The 21,531-nt window shown below is 43.7% G+C and overlaps 1 protein-coding gene across 5 annotated transcripts in view; it reads left to right on the forward strand.

The window, feature by feature from the left end:
- DIS3L2 (DIS3 like 3'-5' exoribonuclease 2) overlaps window positions 1-21,531 on the forward strand; it is a 483,331-nt gene that overhangs the window by 322,108 nt on the left and 139,692 nt on the right. For all 5 annotated transcript variants that reach the window (XM_037848473.1, XM_037848472.1, XM_037848477.1 and 2 more), the window contains exon 10: window positions 5,730-5,809. In XM_037848473.1, the coding sequence (XP_037704401.1) occupies window positions 5,730-5,809 (80 nt within the window). The remainder of the gene's footprint in view (window positions 1-5,729; window positions 5,810-21,531) is intronic.

A 21,531-nucleotide genomic window follows, 5' to 3' on the forward strand; every position in this document is an offset into this window, starting at 1 on the left:
AATGGTCCCCAAACCACAGTTTGTAAAACACTATTTTATGAGAAAAGAAGATGGGTTGAAGACAGAAAAGGACACCCCTGGAAATAATAATACTGTGTTGTGACCACAGGACTGGACAGCAAGAAGTCATGAGTTCTAATCTTAAATGTATTTCCCAAGACCCAGAGGCAAAATTGATTGGAAAAGTGCTCAAGAGAGTCCTTTGGTCATTTCTTCATTCATTTAGCCACCACCTGTTCATTGCATGTATGCAGAAAGGGGCACAGAGATGGGCCAGTGACAGAGCCAGACCTTGAGGAGCACCCAGCCTTGTCACAGCAGTAAGACATGTCCATAAGGAACCACCAGCATGCCAGGGCCAGTGGTCAGTGCCATCGAGAGGTGCCATCAAGAGGGATAGGACGAATAAAAAAAAAAGGTGGGGGTAGGACGCAGGCATGGGAAGTGCAGAGGCGGGGTGCAGAGCCCTAGGAGCTCACTGGGGAGAAAATGGCAGTGCAGCCAGGCCTTTAAAAGTTGGGTTGGTTTTAGGCATTGGAGGTTGGAGATTAGTGCCCCCATGTTGGAAACAGATGAACGAAGTTCCAGAGACCGGGAGGGGTAGAGTATCATTTGGGCACAAAAGGTCCATGTTGGGGAGTGTGCAGTTTTTCTTGAGGGCTTTGAATTCTTAGCTGAATTTTTATTTTACTCAGTATGGAGTTGATGGAGGTACATTAATAAGATTAATCTGGCAGCAGCAGTGACCTGAAGGAGAGCAATTTCTGTGATGTAGGGGCTGTGGCCAAAATGCAGTGCGGTGGAGGGTGACAAAGTGGTGAGTAAATGTTGCTCTTTCCAGCTGAAAGGAGTAGAGATGGTGGTACTTTAAGAAGGAAGAGGATGCAGGGTCAGAAAAACAGTGTTTGATTAACAGAGGAACAGAAATTTTTTCTACACTTTTCATTGTTTCCCAGGGTTCTTGGCCAGGTCTTAAGGGGCCCTAGAAGGCTTTTATTTATTCTTCTTGTGTTCTTTTCCTGCACCAATGGCTGTGAATAAAATAGACAATCTTAGCGGTTTGCTGTCCCTTTAAAAATTCTCCTAAGCCCTTCGGTCACGTGCCTTCAGAAATTTTGGTTACATAACATTGCTCTGAATTGGAATTCTGCAGCCTCATGAACTGGAGTCTCCTTCTTTCCCTCCCCTACCTGGCACTTCATTTTCTGTGGGTCAGAGTTAGCTTCTTTCTAACCATTGTTGCGGAACTCTTTAAATATTTGGTCTCACAGGTTCTAAAAGCTGGCAGACCAGGCTGCTCCCTGCAGGCTGTGAGACCAGAGCCTTCCAGAAAAGGAGCCAGTAAAATCCCAAGCACGTTAACAGAGGGTGGCAGCTGCACAGTGCACCACCCCCAGAGCCCCCAACCCCGCCCCTGTGGGGCAGGGCTCCCAACTGCTGAGGCCAGCAGCTCCCGGCCACTGTGGCCCACAACCAGGAGAAGGCTTCAGGCACCACATCGTGGCCGATTCGTAATCGTGGCGATGACAACAGATTAAATCACTGGCTCTCAGCACTGAGGACTGGGGTTTGTCAGGGTCACTCACTGTTCCCTTGCTTCTCCCAATTTTCCATGGTGAGAGCGCAAGTTTGAGTCCACTGCTACAATACAAACACTTGTTGGGAGCTCTCTGAGTTTTCCTTTGTCAAGAAGTTAGTTCTCTTTGTAGCTGATACTACCTATCTCTTTTTCTTCCAGCACCCCCTCCACACCATTCTGAAATGCTGTATAGCTGTATACATATGTATGTATGTATTTATACCTGCATGCTTCCAAAAATGAATGTGAGACAGCTTGCAGATTTACACATAATACAGTGAAAAAAAAATTTTAATTGGAGAAATGGGACAAAAGGAATATATGGGTAGGAAAATTAGACACAGCCTGAATTAAGGTTAGGTCGCAGCATTCAAACTACAAATGCGGTCCTCGAGAGGCAAGTCACAAATGCCTTTCTGAGTTTCCTGGCTGTCAAAGCAAAGAGGAGAACTTAATCAAGAATAAAACTCACATGTCCATAAGATACAAACAGACCATCAGTTCAAGAAGAGTGTTTTCTTGCACTGTATAAAGTCCCCCCATAGGTGTGCATAAAAGGGGCACAGAATGATCAAATGGGCAAGGCTGCCATCAGCTTCCCTGTGGTGAATGCCATAGCCATTTTATTGCCTTGTTTGCAGGATCCTTCCAGGGAGCTGTAGGACAAGGACTCCACTAGAAAGATGTGCACAGAGTGTTTCAGTACAGCTCACACTTCTCAAAGGGTTCTCTTCAGAGGAACCTTGGTTTTGAAAGATGCTCTCTAACAAAAAAGTTCCAGGAGCAAATGAGTCTGACAAGAATTGTATGATGTCAGCACATCTGAGAAGTCCTATGATTAAGAACTCTGTTTAACTTTGACCCAGCATTTTCCAAACTAATTTAACCACAAGACCCTTTTAAAAAATTAAAACGCTTATTAGCATGTTGAGTTTTCAGGGAAACATTGGTCTAGAATAGGGATCAGCAAACCTGTAAAGGGCAAAAATATTTTAGGCATAAGGTCTCTGTCATAACCACTCAACTCTGCCATTGTAGCGAAAAAGCATGACTATGTTCCAGTAAAACTTCATTTATGGATACTGAAATTTGAATTTCACATAAGTTTCACATGTCACAATATATTCCTCTTGTGGTTTTTTTCTCAACCATTTAAAAATGCAAACTCTATTCTTGGCTTGCAAGCCATACCCAAAAAAGGTGGTGGGCCAGATTTGATCCATGAGCTATAGTTTGCAGAGAATAATGTTTGGATGGCATGTCTTTCTGTTAAGGCTTCCTGAATGCTGTTCCTCAGTTCAGTTTTAATTTAGACTTTTATGTTCCTGTTTTAAGAGCAGATTGAAAAAAAAAAAAAAAAAAGGAAGTGGAGAATTGTTTTGAATGCTTACAGGCAGGTTTAAGATTTTCCTCAGAAGACGATTGTGGGTCCTCTCAAGTTACTTACAAACTAATAACCAAAGCTTTAAAGTTTTACTCTGTTGCATATGGCCGAATCAATTTTAGGTTGGAAATATTTTAGTGGGCATCATCATCCATTCACCATGTCCATAGAAATAAAACTCTCAAAGCAGCCAAAGACATCTAATTTTAAGGAAACATAACTTCCTAGTCAACCCTTTAAGTAAACTAGTAAACTGTGCCCGGCCCCCGCCCCGCCATACTAACAAGGGTGTTCTTTTGGATTTTTACTGGGAAGACATTCTTTCTGCTTCTTATGATGTCATTATAAGAAAGAAGATGGACCAAAACATTCCCACCAGCAAGTCTGACATTTAATTTCAGTTCACCAAGTATTTATTGAGTACTCACTGTGTATAAAACATTGTGCTAGGTTTTATGGGGATACCAAAAAATGTGTGAGAAGCAGCCAGTTCCTTCTTCGCTTTGTGAATCCAGTTCGGGATCCTCACCAATTCAGAGCCCATTACTGTGGTGTCTGGATGAATTTAACCTCCTGTCTCTTCCTCTCACCAGCTGTACAGTCAACAAGCACTTCTGAGTTGCAGCCTCTGTTCAAGACATGGCCCTCAGGGGGCCTGCTTTCCAGGGGACATCAGTGTTTCTGTTTTCCTCTGGCACTCTTGTTTGTAACCTCTTTTATATCGTGGAATAAAAAGTGTTTCCATATATCCTGAGACCTCAACCTTTGTGTTCCTCACACTGTGTGACTCTTCTGAGGAGAGTGGTCTCTGGTGGCACCATCCCTGTGGCTGCACTCAGGTGTTTTCCCTCCACCTGAGCAGCACCTCCTCCCCCTCCCACCTTTCTTGTAGATTAGTGATGACATTGTTTCACCAGACCCATAATTTTAAAGCCATTGACTATCATTAAGCAATACCAGTTTAAACAAATATCACTAGGTAGATAAACATCCTTATAAATGATATTTTATAGCTGGTGGGGAATTGTTTTTTGATTAGAGGAGATTCTTTGCAGTGTTCGTTTTTTGTTTTTTGTTTTTTCCTTTTACAAAAATAATAATTGAAGTAAAAATTTGAAAAATATGAAGAAAAAAATTAATTCGTAATTCTGCCACCCATTAATCAACCACCTCCACAATCAAGATGCAAAGCTCTGTCGCCCCGACACATGGTTCCCTTGTGCCATGCCTTTGTGGTCACACCACCCTCTCCCTAGTCTTGGCAGCCACTGATCTCTCTGCTGCTATAATTTTGTCTTTTCAAGAATGTTGAATAAAGGGAATCATACAGTCTGTAGGCTTTTGAGACTGGCTTCTTTCACTCAGCATAATGCCTTTGAAATTCATCCAAGTGGTTGTGTGTATCAATAATTCATACCTTTTAATTGCTAAGTCTTATTCCATTATGTGGGTGTACCACAGTTTGGTATCCATGCACCATTTAAGATCACTTTTTTCTTTTTTAAAATTTTAACATTTCTGAAATCCTGATACACATGAAAATCAATGTACATTAAATATATTTAATGTAATGGGGTGTTTTATTCCCCCAAAAAGGTATTGTTAAATTGATGGTGCAGCTTATCATTAATACTGTCTTAGACTTGAGATATTGTGGTGGTAAAATGATCAGTGTGAGGGGAACAGACAGGGCTGCAGAGGGTTATTCAGATTAAGGGCCGTGGGCGGTATGGAGAGCATTGCGGGCAGGCACCCAGAGCAGCCCTCTGAAGGCTTTGGGGAAGTGTTGATCAGCACCATGAAAGAAGTCTTTAAGAACAAGACATACCTGCTCGATGAAGTGGAGGAAGAGCTTGGAAAGAGTCCAGTGGAAGCAGAGGAAGGGTGGATGTTACAGAACTTCCCCAGCTCAGAACCAGTGCCTGGGTCAGAAAGGGCAGGTGGAGTGGAGAACGGAGGATCGACTCCAGCCTTGATATTTAGGTAGATATGTACTTGTTGGGAATCGGTAGGGTAGGTAGGGTATGTTATATGGAAGAATAAACAAAAGCAAGGGAGTGCCCCAGGACAGCACATTAAGATGATTAAGAGTGAGAGAGTGAGATGTACACAGTAATAGTGTACAAATGTAAATGAGCAGAAGGTGTACTTTCTGAAAGGAGTTCGGTTCGAGCATATGATTTCTCCATGGAAGAAAACTATAACTAGGGCTATTTTCAAGTAGAATTATATTACAGCTAATTGTGTCGCCCAGAGCACTTCGCAGAACTTATTCTTAGTTCCTGTCCCCTTGTGTCACAGAAGGTCAGGGACTTAATCTTTGGTACCCTCCGCTTTTGTTAAGTAGGAGAAGGAGCAGCAACTCAAACTCATAGTGACCCTCAAAGGACAGGTTCCCATCAGCCACTAGAGAAGGGGGTGGCAAAAATAAGAACTGACCAAAGAGACTTGCCCCTGTATCAGATCCATCTTCTTGGGAGGCCTCATCCACGGGCGCTGCCTCGCGTCCACGTGCTCACACTCTTCTTGCTCTGGGCTTGGAAAAGAAAGACACCCGGGGACAGTACGGATGCCTTGTTACCGTCACCCATTTGACTCTCCCTTGTCTCCCTCCCCTTCTCAGAGAGATTAGATTATAGTAATTACCCTTCACTTTGCCTCACAGAGCACATTTGCGATATTAAATGTTCTTTAAAGCTGCACTGCAGTGGAGGTAGAGTTTCTTTTGTTTGTGGCATAGCTAATTATATCTTCAATCTTTCCTAGGAAGGACTGTATCTTCACCATTGACCCTTCAACTGCGCGAGACCTCGATGATGCCCTCTCCTGCAAGCCACTTGCTGATGGTAAGATGGAAATTTCTGTACCACTCTGGGTAGCGGGCAGTTTACAGACCGTTGTGGTTAGCCTCGCTACCTTGTGTAACCTGGGTGGCATCATGTATAAGGTTGGGTTTGCTGCGTTCCTGAGCCTTGCACAGTGTGTGACCTAAAGGTTCCTGCGGGGACCTCAGGGAGGGTGAGAATAGAAATGTCCTTTCACCAAACTCTTCTAGGACCTCAGAAGAAGTAGCAGGGGGAAAAAGAACTAATTCCAGGCCATGACCCTTCAGGAAGTTCCTGTTTTGATGTAAAGTGTTTATAGAAAGAAAGCCTCAAAGGACTCTGCTTCTGACAGGTACAAGGTTCTTTGCCTGACACTGACGACAGATCAGGATGATTCAAGCAGTGTTCTCCAGAAGACCTGCTCACAGTTGGAAGTAGGAGCACCCTCCCTGTCAAACACCACCCCAGGCCTGAGCCTGAGAAGCCTTGGCTACTCCCAGCAGGTCTTCATATATCCAGAAAGTTGCACAAGGCAGGCTATTAGGCGCTCTTTAAATATTCTTTCAGAATGGAGCCAAGCAGGGAAAAGTAAGATTGAGTCAGCTTGTCCAAATCAGTGATCTGCGAGGAAAGGGAAGCAGCAATTGACTGTGAAAGGAAAAATGCCTGGGTGTGCGAAGAGCAAGCCCTCTCCAGCCCTCCTACAAGGGCCCCCAAGTGTTCTGATCATAGTGTTGCGCTTCTTCTCATCCTTCTCTATTATGGTATCTGGGTCACTGCTCTTGCCTTAAGTCCATCCTGAAGGTGGCCTTGATAGTGCTGTTGGCCTTTGGCAGCTTGCCCATCATGGGGAGCCCCCTTTCAGCTCCAGTCAGCTGCAGAGAGTTGATGGTCTAGTGGCCTGGTCTTCTAAACCTTGTAGAGCTGTTCACGTCTCCCCCTGACACACAGTTCTGTAGGTTCAGTGTGAAATCTTTTCCCTACTCTAATAGGTAGAGCAGAGTAGTAGGTATAAGACTGAGAGACAGAAAACCACGTTGCCTAAAAATGCTTTTATCTTCAGTTAGTGGGAGCCCTCCTTGAAACTGTGGGAAAGATTACTCAATATTTTCAACTGAGAAAAATTGAAAGAGAGAGAAAAGTTCCCATGGAAATTGTATAGGAGTTACATATTTTTAAAATCTAAAATTTGAGGAGCCTACTTATAAAAGCAAATATGGGGTTGGTTTCTTAGGTTCTGAGCAGTCTCTGCTGTGTGCAGAGGCTTGCACAGACCTGCCCTCTTTGTGAACCACTTCCCTGAGCCACAGTTGGAAAAGCGTCCCCAGGCAGGAAGCCAGGTGACTGTGGACCTCACCTCCTGTATTTTCCTTCTCTCCAGGATCGCAGCCCTGCTCTCTTTGTTGTCCAATGCCTGAATACATTGGTTTCATTTATTTTTAAGGTTTTATAGTCATTAATGGCAGAAGGGTAAGTCTCTTGCCTGGTACTCCATCTCCGCTGGCTCATCACCCTGCACCTTGAAGAGACCCCAGGAAGCAGGCACATGCCTGCCCCTCTCTCTCTGTGTGCTGCAGGTTTTCATACAGGGCACAAGCATACCAGCAGAGATTGCGTGTAGGGAAATTGGGAAAGATATGACAAGCAAAGGAGATTGGGAACAAATTGTCCCTGTTTGTAAACTTCAGACCAAAGAATGCTCTTTATTCTTTGTCAGACAATGAAAAGCCAATTAGATGTTGCTCAGCAGGAAAGCAGTCAAAATGAGAAAAACAAGTCAGCCAGAACAAGATGAGAAAAGGAGAGAAAATGCAAACAGGGAAAAGAGAAAAACATCGCAATAATTTAGGGATATGGGTTGTAAGGAACTGGACTGGAGATGGTGGCAGTAGCAGTTGGTGGGGAGGACAGTTGTGAGAGAGGGATAATGACAGAAGAATCCATGGGAATGGGTGTTGGAGTTGAGGGAGAGGAGTCCCAGAGGGTGCTGAGGTTTCAGCCTGGCAGATGGAAGGCACCCACAAGTTAGGCATAAGGAAGGCAGGGGGCCGAGCTGCTCTGAGAGTACGTCGACCTGGAGTTGTATCTCTGATAATGAATGTTAATATTAATATAAGCTGCTGTGAATCCTTTTCATAGGGGTTGGGGTATAAATAAGCTAAGTATATGTAGTTTATTAACTAGATACAAAGAAGCCCTGAAGAAAAGTGGGAATGCACCAAAATGCAACAGTGATTTTATTAGGATGTTAAAGCATAAGTGATTTTTTTTCTCTTTTCTCCAATTTCCAAATTTCTATAATGTGGTAATGATAGTTTTGTAATGAAAAAAATTTTTGTAATAAAAAGAAATTATGAGGTGCAAGAAACCAGAGGCTGCCCAGTAGTGCACTGCATCAGGCGATCAGAGCCATCTTCCATCCGCTCAGTTCTTGCCTTCCAGAGGAGTAATTAACATCTGTCCATTTGGCAGAGCAGCAGCAAAACGACATGGGAAAGGAGGCAGAGAAGAATCCGAAAATTAGTCAGTCAGGCCTTTTTATGGTGGCACTTCTACAGTTGGCCTTTGTGACAGAAGGTTTTGCCAGGGCCATTTATCCAGGGAGATGAAAACTGAGAGTCAATTCCAGCTTGGATTGAGGTGAGCTTGGCTGAGTTCAGGTTCTGTTAGTTACCAGTTCATGTCAATTCTTGCTTAGAGGAAAAAATATTTAATGTTTCAAACAGTAGATGATGACTTCAGGACATATTTACATCACCTAAAACTGTTTTTATTTAAAGAAGATATAATGTTTAAACTTTCCTCTGGTTCCATTGAAATCATCTGAATGACTCTTCTGTGAAAAATAAAATAAAATTAGCTAGTCTGACTCTCCCTTTCTGTAGAGTTCAGATGTGCTCCCAGGACTGTCCCCTTCACCAGTCTCTCCTTTCCGGTGCAAGACTTAGATGTTACATTCTGAAGATAAATGCTATAGAAATGCAGTGACCACCTGTTCTCCAGTAGATCAAATCAGGTTTTCAGGCCGAAGGGGCACCACTTAACCATCGTGGAAGCTCAGCCTTGGGAGGGCTCCTATTAGTCATCCAGCCAGCAAAACCCCTTTTAGCCTCTGAACATACTCGAGTGGAACTCTCTCTTGAGTGGAACCCAGCATACTGACTTTAGCCCTACTCTTTTGCCTCTGCTCAAGAAAATATTTAAGAATGCAAGTAAATAAGAATGGTGTTATAATCATAACCCAGAATCTACTCTAGTTTATAAAGACAGTAAATCACACACTTCAGTGTTTTATTACTGTAACAGATCACTTACAGCACCCCTTACCACGGACCTCACCACTCAAATGTGGGAATGCCACAGCTGTCAGATCACCCTCTGTTTTTCGTATTACCTCTGCAGCATCCACTTATTGGATATCCAGACTGTATTTGAACTCTCTACCTTTAAAGGCAGCCCATTCTGACTTAAGCTTGCATGACTGCCAGGAGATCCTTCCCTGTAATGGTCTGAAATATTGTCTTCCTGTAATTTTCCACCTGTTGATCCTGTTTATGCTTTTTGGAGCCCTACAGAACAAGCCTAGTCTCTCAGAAGACAACTCTTCAGAAATCAGCTACGAACTATCCTGTATCCTCTGAATTGTAATTTCTCAACTAAGCATCCTATATACTCATCCATGCCCTATAGCTTGAGCCCATTGGTGGAGTCCATTCCCCACATTGGGCAATCACTTTGGCCTTTAGGAAGGCTGCTAGTAGCCAGACTTCTCCTGGGCGTAATGGTGTCACAGCCAGAGGGGGCTTTGCCAGACAAAAGACCAAAGACGCCAGCATTTTCTGAAACATGAACTTTATTTGGGGCTTACCCATAGGGAGGCAGAAATCAACAGAAATCAAATGGCAATTTCTCTCTGGGTGGGTACCGCTTTTGCAGGGAAGTTGGCTGTGCAATTGAAAGAGGACAGCAAGCCAGTTATAAGGGTTTAAAGCAAAGATATTCCTGAGGGTGGGAGAGCATCCCATGACATGGGGGTGGTACAGGAAGGAAAGAATTATAGGATTGGGCTTTGTAAATGACCACAAAAGTGATAACACTTGGGGGCCAGGAAGCAGGTAGACTAGATTAACATTCTTGCTCTTTCATGAGACCAAGAGTTTCTCACCTCCTGCTTACTTCTTGTTTAAAGTTACAATTTACCCTTTTTCTGTTTAGTGGCTTACAAAGATGATAGGTTAAACATTAGCTGCCTAGGTCATGCAGACTGCTGTGCGCCAAGTTCCGCAGGCCTGTTTTGTTCAGGCCAGGGGCTGCCACACATGGCATGATGTCAGTTCTTCCATATTGGTCAGAATTGGGTGCAGAGTAATAGGTACCCATTCTGCTCAATTAAACAAGCATTTATTGCTTTGCCTTAGTCCTCTGAGAGAGGAAATTGCCAGCCAGACAAGTCAGGACCTTTATTCAGCTTTTAATTGATTCAGTCTTTTGACAAATCCTACAGGAATTGGATATTTGCCACTTCTCCAGCAGCTTGCTTCTCTAATATTTTCTGCTCTATATCTTGAACAGGTAGGATTATCGTAGCCTGACCTTACAAATGAATGAATGGGACTGTGGGGAAGGAGAATTAACTGCTAATGGATATGGGATATCTTTTGGGAAAATGCTGTGGAATTGGATAGTAGTGATGGTTGTCCAACTTTGTGAATACACTAAAAACCACTGGGGGGAAAATGAGTGAATGGATGAATGGATGAGAATAAATAAACAAGCATACAAATCCAGTCGTCCTTGCAGCTTTCTGGAAATTGGAACTTACACCTTCACCACAACTCAGCAGGGGCCTTGATGGAATGCCCAGGCTGCATACCCGTCGTCATATCCCTCTTTGCGGTCTCTGCTCCTTGCCACTCTCATCTCTGAACCATAAAGTCCCAGCCCAAGGTGCTCACCCTGCTGGTCAGCCACCTGCACTTATTTCCCATCCCATCTGACTGAAGAAAGAAGGCTCAGTGCTTCTGTCCAGGGATAAGGCAACACCAGGTCGCTGGGCTCAGGGCTTCAGGAATGCAGGTCTCCTGCTCTGGTCAGCAGGGCAGTCACTCAGCCGTTTGCCTCTGTCATCTTCCTGGCCACACAGTTTGCCTTTCCTCCGGAGGGTGGACTGGAGAGCCCATTTCAGCCAGGGCATTGGGGACTAGAGACCAGGAACGTTGCCTGTAACAAATGCATAAAATTCCTGACCTGTGATGTCCCCATTTGGTTATATTTGTCACCTGCTGAGAGTTTTTTGCCATGACTGCTCACCTTGGGAGGCAGAAGAAAGTAGGAACTGGCGAGATTGTGTACCCCTGTGTGCCAGGCTGAGGATACAACCAGTGGTAGAGGTTTGAAAGCACAAAAGCTGAGATGAAGTCTCTAGACCAGCTACTGGGTAGGACAGGAGAGCACGGGATCCCTGGAGCTTATTAGTGAAAAGGTCCATGCGTCTCCCTGGCACCCAGGCATCCTCCTGGGCTCTTGTTCTCACCTCTGGGAAGACCTCACCCCATCCACCATCCCCCAACCCAGCCACTTTATCTTTCCCTTTATTCTGCCTTCCTCCTCTCACTGTACCAACTTAAGTCTCCTTCATCCTACTACTATCCAATTCCACAGCATTTTCCCAAAAGATATCCCATATCCATTAGCAGTTAGTTCTCCTTCCCCACAATCCCATTCATTCATTTTTAAGGCCAGGCTAGGATAATCCTACCATGTTGAAGATATAGAGCAGAAAATATTAGAGAAGCAAGCTGCTGGAGAAGTGCTCCTTCACAGCACCAGGAACTTTCTCATCTTCTGTTGTCCATTGAGACAGGTTGAAAGAGCAGTCTGTGTGTGCTTTTGTCTCTCCTTTTTCAGTTCCTGCTGACTCTGTGTTCCCTTTGCAGCATGGCCTCATAGAGGTCAGTGAAACGGAGCCCTGCCCTCAGTCCACCAAACATCTGTGCAGCATTTGGCTTTTTTCTCTATTTCTCCTTCTTGAGGTCTCTCGTATTTGGACTCAAAGGGCGCTACTAGCTCTTAGTTCTAAGTTTTGCGCTACTTTTTCCCAGATGTCTTCTCCAAAGAGCTCTTCTGTCACTGCTCACCTCTTCTTGGGACTCTGTGGAGCTTCAGCTACATTGCCCTTTGTTTCATGCTCTGCAGGCATTGTGCTTGCAGGGCCCTTTGTCTGGAGTCCACTTTCCCTGGAAAACCACATGGCTAATTCCTTCACCTCCTTCGAGATTTTCCTGAAGTGCCACTTTCTCAGGAAAGCCTCTCCTAGCCTCACTACCTCTGATTTCACCCCCTCCCGCTTTCAGTTTCCCTTCCCTGCTTAACTATTTTCCTCATCACTCATTACTTGCTAACATATCCTATTTGACTTACTAATAAGTCTCCTGGCTGTCTTCCCACTGTTCATTGCTTGATCAATACATAGTACCAAGAAGCGTGTCTGGTTCAGTGCATCTTTGGTGAATGAATGGAGAGTCAGTGTTTGCAGGCACTCAGGAGGGGAAGGGTTTCCCAGGCAGAGGGAAAAGTGTGTGCAAAGTTTTGCAGGGAACTACTACACAGAGTTTGGAATATCTAGAACATGAGATTCAAGTGGAATGGTAGTTGTAGTTAAAGCAGAGAAGAGATCATGAGTGGCTTTGTAGGCCATGCTCAAAAGTTTAGATTTTATGGAGAAGGCAGCATTTTAAACTGGAGAGCAACATCATCATCCATTCATGAAACATGTTTCAAGGACCTACTAATGCCAAGCACTAATTTGTACTAGGTAAAACGTGGTGAAAAGGCTAGACAAGATTCCTTTCCTCCCTCAGTTTACTGTCAGTTAACATTAAACAAGTAAACATGGGAGTGACCCATCATTTAGATGTGGGAGTAGGGTGGGGTCAGGGACAGAGAGTAACATTTAAACCTAGACTTAAAGAATAAATTGGGTTGAGTGAGACAAAGTATGGAGAGAAAGAACATTTCAGTCTAAGGGAATAGAGCCTAGAGGCCGTTAGGTACAGTGTGGCCGAAACATGGAGGGTTGTGGCAACCTAAGGTAAGTCAGAAGAGGGGCTTGCAGGCTCTGTTAAGGAATTGGAGTTTTATTCTGAGTACCCTGATAAGAAGTGCTTCCAGCAGGGGAGAATCAGGATCCAATTGATGGACTGGAGAGATCACTCTGGCAGCAGTTAGGAACTAGATTTAAGTGGTGGCCATTAAAATAGTCAAGGGAAAGGGTGACAAGTGCCCCAACAAGGCAGAGCCAGCTGAGCGAGAACTGGAGGGAGGCAATAACCAGGAAAAAAATTAGTGGGTCAAAGTGTAGGACGTGGTGTCTGGACAGCCAGAGCCTCTTCCCGCACACTGAAGTCAACGCAGTCCTCACACAGTGGAGATCAGATCATGTCATGCCCTTGCTCCACTGCCTCTAGGATTTCCCATCCCACTGAGGAGAGAAACCAGGGTCCTTACTGTGACCCACTGCTATCTCTAACCACCTCTCCAGCCTTGTTCCTGCCGGCCCTCCTCTCACCTGCTCTCCTTCAGTGGCATGGCCTTCTGGTTCCTCAGACAAGCCTGGCTGCTCCTGCCTCAGTGCCTTACACTTACTGTTCCTCTGTCCCGATCCCTTTCAGACCAGGCTGAAAGGGCAGACAGTAATGACGTTGCAGGGAAGTCAAGGAAAAGAGAGCTGTAAGAAGGAAGTCCTTTGGATTTTGTAGCTGGGATATCCCTGGTGACCTTGGTGAAACCAAGGGGAAGCCAGACTGTAGCTGGTTGAGAAATAAGTGGAAAAAAAGGAAATGGAAAACACAAGTGCAGATGACTTTTCTAAGAAGCTTGGCTGTGGAAGGTAGGAGAGGCAGGGTTTCAGGAGGCTTTTTTGTTTTTAAGATGGGAGGGATTTGGCCATGTTTCTATACTGAGAGATAGGAGGAAAAGGAGAAAGTGAAGTTGAAGATTACTGCAGTGAGAGATGATTGATTTTGGAAGGCCTTGTTGAAGAAGGTGGGGGGTGAATTCAGAGTATACGTGGAAAGTGGGTCAAGGCAAGAAGGAAAACCGCCTCTTCCTTTGAGACTGAGAGGCAGACATAAGGAATGGAGCAGCTGCTGGTGAGTGTTCACACCTGATAATATCCAGGTACCACTTCACCTGTGAAACAGGACACAGACGCACCTGCTGAAGGCAGAAGGGGGAGGGGTTCATAGGAGGAGTGGGAGACTGGTGAAAGGGATAGGTTAGTGTTTCGATTTGCTAACGCTGCTGGAATGCAATATATTACACATGGATTTGGCTTTTACAATGGGGGTTTATTAGTTCACAAATTTACAGTTCTAAGGCTATGAATAAGTCCCAGTTAACTCATCAACAGGGCGATACCATCTCTGAAGAAAGGCTGATGTCATCTAGGGTTCCTGTGTAATGTGGGAAGGCACATGGCCAGAGTCTGCTGGTCCTCTCCCGGGTTTAGCATCTGGTTTCGGTGGCTTCCTCCAGAATGTCTCTGGGCTTCTGTGTTAGCTTCTCTTGTGGGCGTCTCCTGGGGCGTTTTCTTTCTAAGTGTCTCTGAGCTCTCTTCAAAATGTCTCTGCCTTCTGTCCTCTCATAGAGTCTCCAGCAAGGGGATCAAGACCCATCTTGAATGGGCAGGGTCACATCTCCATGGAAACAACTTAATGAAAAGGTCCCACCCACAATAGATCTGCTCCCACAAGATTGGATTAAAAGAACATGGCTTTTCTGAGATACATAATAGATTCAAACCAGCACAAATAGGCAGCTGACCAGGAGCCTATGAGACAGAGCCTTACAAAACACACTTCAGGGTATGCCTGGATTTGAATTCTGTGGAGTTGGGTTGATAGTAAGATTTTCTTCAATTAGTCTCAACCTCCTAGATGTGGGTGCAGAGGTGGTAGATGGTTGCAGTGATCCAGATTTGGGGTGTTGCTGTGAGAGAGAGCACAGAGGACAATGGGTTCCTTAGTGCTGGCTCCTGGACTGTTGTCACAGCCTTTTCAGTTATTTCTCTCCCTCCTTGAGTACCCTCTGCCTTGCTGCCCAAGTTATATTTTCTAAAATGCACATTTGAGAATCAGATCACATTACTTTTCTTTTTGAAAATCTGTGTATACCTCTGGATAAGGTCCCCATTTTTTAGCTGGGTATTATGTTAACACAGCCCTATAAGAATAGCCTTCAGCCCCCTCTCCCACCTTCCCCACCTCCCAATACTACTTCCCCCAACTCACACATGGGTGATGGGCTCTGGCCACTCCAAGCTTTGCAAGGCCTCCACACTCTTTCCTGCCTCCAGGCCTCTGCTTGCTCTTTTCCCTCTGCTTTGGATGCCTTTCCTCTCTGCCTTCTTTGGTGTCAGATAAAATCCCATCCAAGAGCAAGATAAAACCTCTACAGAGCTCTCCCGGTCCTCCCCAAAACCTCAGCCCCTTCTTCCTGGCAGAATGAATTGTTTCTACTTTTTCCTATTAGCACATTTTCTTTATGTCTCTATTACAGCAAAAAATACCATTACTTCTGGATTTAATTCTCCTTTTTGTTTGTTTCCTAAGGGCAGGGCATTCCTTGTACATCTCCGTATACCACATAGCATGCAGGGTATGCAGCATTTAAGATACCTGTGATCCGGTCATATCTAACCAGGAAACCGGTTGTATACTTTCACAATATTATTCTTCCTTTTTAATGTTTCTTGCCTCATCCTTTTTATTTCCATTGTACCTTTACCCTTAACTTTGTGGGTTGTCTGTGGGCTTATATCCGGACATATAAGCCTACTGCTCTTTGTCTCCTAAAACAAGTCTGTTTGTTTGGACTTGGGTAACCTTTCCCTCACTGCATTCAAGTCTTTCAGTCCATGTCATCATGTCTCAGTAATACCTATGAGATCACTGAATTGTATCTTATATTCATGATGTCTGTTACTCTAGCCCTGTGATTTGGCATATCTGGGGCTCACTTCTTCCCAGTTTTTTCCTTGTGTGAGTAACTTGCAGTGCCTACACTATTGTCATACCTACAGCTTCCAGAGCAATTTGTTTCATAATTTTACCTGTCATTTTTCTCCCGTCTATATCCTTGTCATTTCCAAACGCTAAAAGTTCTCATTTTATGATAAAATTAACTCCCTGAATGACCCTTGAGTTGGTATTAAAAAACAACTTATGACACAAAGGCCAGAAAGCTTTTCCTTTAATTTTATTGGCAAACAGTCTTACTAGTTAAGTTTAAAAGGCTTTTAACAGCCGGGCATGTGCTCAATGGCAGTGCTCATCCGTGAGGAGAAATGGGGAGTTGCTATCGCAGAAACTTCCAAGTATCCCTTTGGTAGGAGATGGATCTTAATGATATGTTAATGAGACATTGGAAACTGAAGAAAAGTTTGGTTTTAATTTCTCACTGTTGGGAGTGTAGTTTGGAATTTAGGTAGGTATACATGAGTAATATCAAGTAATACCAGAACTTAGAAGTCAGGTAACATTTTGGGAATGAAGAGCAACTTCTAAATGGGTATCTGCAGAGTTTCCTCTTACCTGGAGATCAATAAATTTCAGGTCAAGTCTGCTGTTTTAGTTTGCCTAAGGCTGAAACGAATATAGGAGAGTGGTTTTTATTCCCTTTGAAGTCTCAGATCCCTTTGAGTCTCTGACAATAGCCATGGACTCTCTCCTCAGAAAAATGCACAAACGTATATATACATGATACTTTGCATAGCACTTATATTTCCAGTAATAGTATAGTATAAATATCCTTAAAACCATTCTCAATAAAACTCTTTGATATGTTGCATCTTTTAAAATGTGTGGCTGAGCTTGCAAGAAAATATAGGAAGTTCTTAAAGGCCAAGAGTTGACAGAAATACAAGGAGAATTTGATAAATTTGCCTTCATAATGGGTTGATTTACTAAACCTTTCTCAGGAAATCATAGTTCAACCAGATCAAAAAATTCAGTAAAACTTCAGAAGATATAAACAGCACAGTTAACAAGTTTGATCTAATAACCATATCTAGAATACAATACCCACAATTGGAGATAGCACATTGTTCTCAAGCACACAGAAAACATTTATAAAAACTGACTATGAATAATACCATTAAGCGTTTTTAAAAAAAATTCATTGATATATGGATCATGTTCTTGGATCAGAATGCAATTAAATTAGAAATAATTACCAAAAAACTTTAAGAAAAGCTCCATACGTTTGACAGTCGAGTGATAGCAAGGCTATGGAACAACATGGACTCTCACCCACTGCCAGCAGAATAGAAAAGGATCATCACCTTTGGAAAGTAATTTAGCATTATCTAGTAAAGTAGAGAATACACATAGCCTACAGTCCTGCAGTTCCACTCCTTGGTTTAAAACCTTGAGAAACTCTTGCACATGTGCACCAAGAGACATGTAGAACAATGTTCAAAACAGAATTGTCCATAATAGCCCCAAACTGGAAGTTTTATCTAAATATCCTTCAGCAGTAGACTGGATAAATAAACTGTGGTGCGGTCAACCATTAGAAAATGAACAGATCACAGCTACGCACATTATGGATGAAACTTGTGAGCATGATACTGAACTAAAATAGCAAGTACTGAAAAGTATATATAGCATGAACCCATGTATACAAAGTTCAAAACTAGATAAGACTAAAAGACATATTATTTAGGCATATATACATGTGGTGATACTCTTAAGAAAAGTGTGGGAATGGTCATCATGAAAGTTAGGGTGGTAATGACCTCGGGTGGAGGATATAATTGGGGTGGAGAACACAGCTGGCATGTGAGTTAGGACCATCTGTGTGCAGTAAATCTTTAGATGATATGGGGGAGTTCCTACAGATGAATGAATGAAGCATTCCAAATCTAGCCACCCCCTCCCCCGGGTTACCCTCCTCTCTCAGGTCATTGTTCAGATAAATGGCCCAAATCAGGATAGCCTTGATGTTGCGCCTCCTAGGATGTGGAAGGTCCCTGCCGCCTTCTTCACAGCTCGGTTTACTACCTCTTCCTCTACATTGCCTTCCACATGGAAAACAAAATGCTTCCTTCTAGAAAACATGGCTTCTACCCCCACTACTCTCCTTACCATCCGGGAGCTTGTTAACTCTCAAATGTGCCCCATGCTGACCTACAGGCTCCCCCAATGAGCCAAGGAGCACTCGAAAGCCTTTACTACCAAGGGGCCATCAGGAAAGAAACTGCCTTCTCTAATAAAATAAACCTCGACCTCAAAAGTTCACAGTCGAGGAAGAATTCCCAGGACGCGAGGGCAACTGCATCCCATGGCCAGTCTCCCCTTGGGCGTCCACACCCTCCTTGTGAATCACTCCTCCCTCCTGGTAGGAGCTGGTGAGACTTGAAACCGCTTTGGTCCAAGTGTGGTCCCATCATTCTTTTCTTAGTACCTCAGGCGTAACTGAAACCAGCCTGTAACTTTTAAATAGGACTTCACTAAAGGTTAGAGGATAGCAAAAGGAAAATAAATGGAGAGTAACATAAAATATCGAGAAGCAGCTTGCTTTCCCCTGCTCCCAGATCCAGGCGCATCTGGTTCTCACCCGTCCCTACCCAGGGAGCACCATGCAGGTACCCACACCTCAGCATCTGCCCTCCTAAAGTCTAGACCTAAGAAGTCCTAAAAGAGACCTTGGGCCTACTTCCTGCAGTTTGTATACCTGCCCCTTTCCAATAGGAATAGCATTGGGAAGATGCATTCCCTTTGGAAAAGAATATGCCCATGCCTTGCTCTGCAGGCCACAACAGTTTTCTTTTCGGTGCACTGTGATGGCAGTATGAGTCACACACTCAGAAAAGCAGGAGAGTTGTTTTGCTATACCATCTAATAGGAGGCTCGTCTGCCTTTCCTGCTACAGCTGCAGTACCAACCCTGTGGTGACTTAAGAAATCATTATGTTGCATTGCATACCACTCCCAGCCTTGCACAGTACATTTTACCTGCCTCACAGTCCTCAGGTCTGGCTGGACCCCACCTCACACCCGATGCCTTCATAGACCCCTGTTGACAAGGGATAGAAAGGTAAAATCAGTCAGGTGGGGAAATAAGCTTTGCAGTCCAAGTCGTCAAGCACAACTGAAACGCACTGCAACCTTCCACTATGAGAATCTGCTGAAGCTCCATCCCATCCTGCCTTGCAGGAGGGCCCAAAGGGACTATTCGTATCATGAATTGTCTCCTAGATGCTCAGGAAGCGTGCTCTTTGTTTTAGTTATGGACCTCTCCTTTCAACTTTCTCCCCTTCTTTTGTCTTAATCTCAACTTGACTCTACTGGGCTTGCAATTGTTCTCTTATTTCAGACTTTCTCTATCCTTTTGGAATTTGACTTCCTCTTAGAATATTTTAGTTTAAACCCCTGGTTTCAGCCCCACATATTTTCTTAGCCCATAGCTTGGGCCTCTCCCTGGTTCATCCTGCTTCTACAAGCGGAACCCTGGTATGCCTCATTTCAAAGAGATGCCTTTCCTAAAAACTGAATACTATACTATAAGAAGCAAACACCAACTTAATTAGAAAAGTTTAATCTATTAACTTTTGGAAATATATACCCTATGAAGCTTAAAAATAAAATCTATGTGCAACACTTAATAATAAATTATGGTTAAAATTTGTTCTTTGTGTTCTAGTGGGAGAGCCCCTGATAACTTCAGTAAATTTTGGAAAAGAAAAAATCCCACTTCAGGGCACTTTTCCACTTGGACGCATTTCTGTGTTTTGTCTCTGACATCTTCATGCTGCCCAGTGCTTCAAATGCTTTTCCCCCATACTCGTCTTCCATGGGAAGCCATTTTTCATCCTGATTTTGAAACACTGATTTTTTTCCTCTTGCAATCTCTACGTCAGAGGACATTCTGACCTTGGGCAAATTCCAGGCAACCCAAGTATTTAATCTCAGACAAACCTTATTTTCATAGTATGGCCCTTGGCAATGACCTTGGGAAGAGAAATGGAAAATTCTGTAGAGCTGTCAGCTCACAAGGAAGCACATGTCTTCTCCATTCATCTGGGGCATTGGTGAGCGAACAATTTTAACTGTCCTTATTGTATGATCATTTTTTACTGAACTGTACCTTAACTCAAAATATCCAAATAACTGAATAGTCAAACGAGGCCTCTGGCATGAAAGTGGGCTTCTGGGATGCTTGCCAATGAGTTCCTGTTTTGAGGACACAGAATGTAAGTGGAAAGATTAAGTGGAGAGACAGCTCCACCTCTCTAAGTCTTATTCCTATGTTCCATTCAAATCTTGCTAGCCTGATTTCTGTGGGGTCTGGGCTTTGGAAATTCTCTTTTTTCGTGGATGTCTCAGTGCACCTTGTTAAACTACATTTGGATTCTGGCCTGTTCATCTGCTTCCAGCTCTGCTGATTGGTTCCAGTTTCCTGGTTCATTAAAGCCAAGATAATCTGGCACCCACCAGTTAGGCACCCTCAAGTATCTGGCACCAAGGTAAACCTGGAAGCCCGTTAAGAAGTCTCAACACTTGTTGCATGATGAGAGGCACTTGTGGTATAGCAGAAAGAGCACTGGAATAGGAGCAGGAGAACGGGCTTCTTGTCTTATCTTTGCCTCTACCACATCATGTAAATTTGGGCATGTCTGTGATTTCTCATAAATCCTCTTTCCTCAGCTATAAAATGGGAGTTTGGTCAAGACAGTTTTTCAGTATCTTCCAGTTCCAAAACACCGAGTACATGACGAGCTCCATTTATTCCTATTGTTGCAAAAATACAACCAAGCTTTAAAGGTATCAGTGGTAGTTGCCTAAAATTGCATAAAATACTGATGCTTTTCCACAAAAGTACACAATATGACAAAATGAGAAAGGGCATAGTCCATATTTCGGAGGAAAAACTTAGCTTCTCTGTGCTTCCTATTTCCTAATCAGTAAAATGGGAATAATATACCCTAACTCAGAACTGCTGGGAAGATTAAATGATATAATCCCTGACATTTAGAACAGTGCCAGGCAAAGAATAGGTGTTCAGTGACTGTTATTATTAATGTAAAAATGGAAAAATATTAAAATAGCCATGGAATTTTGGTAAAGGGTTATGCTAAAATAATAAATGTTCAATTGCTCTTTAGAACTCTGGGAACAGAATAGAGAGTTCAGAAAGAGACTCACACATATGTGATTACCTGGTTTTCAGCACAGGTGTCATTTCAGTGTTGTGAGGAAAGGATTATTTTATCAATAAATTGTGCTGGATCCATTGGATATCCATTTGGAATAAAATGAATTTTGACCCTTACATCACACCATACATAAAAGTCAATTCCGGAGGCGGGGCAAGATGGCAGACTGGTGAGCTGTATGTTTTAGTTACTCCTCCAGGAAAGTAGGTAGAAAGCCAGGAACTGCGTGGACTGGACACCACAGAGCAATCTGCGTTTGGGCATACTTCATACAACACTCATGAAAACGTGGAACTGCTGAGATCAGCGAAATCTGTAAGTTTTTGCGGCCAGGGGACCCGCGCCCCTCCCTGCCAGGCTCAGTCCCGGGGGAGGAGGGGCTGTCAGCTCCAGGAAGGAGAAGGGAGAACTGCAGTGGCAGCCCTTATCGGAAACTCATTCTACTGATCCAAACTCCAACCATAGATAGACTGAGACCAGACACCAGAGAATCTGAGAGCAGCCAGCCCAGCAGAGAGGAGACAGGC

The sequence above is a fragment of the Choloepus didactylus genome, chromosome 9, assembly GCF_015220235.1.
Source record: "Choloepus didactylus isolate mChoDid1 chromosome 9, mChoDid1.pri, whole genome shotgun sequence".
NCBI classification, from domain to species: Eukaryota; Metazoa; Chordata; class Mammalia; order Pilosa; family Megalonychidae; genus Choloepus; species Choloepus didactylus.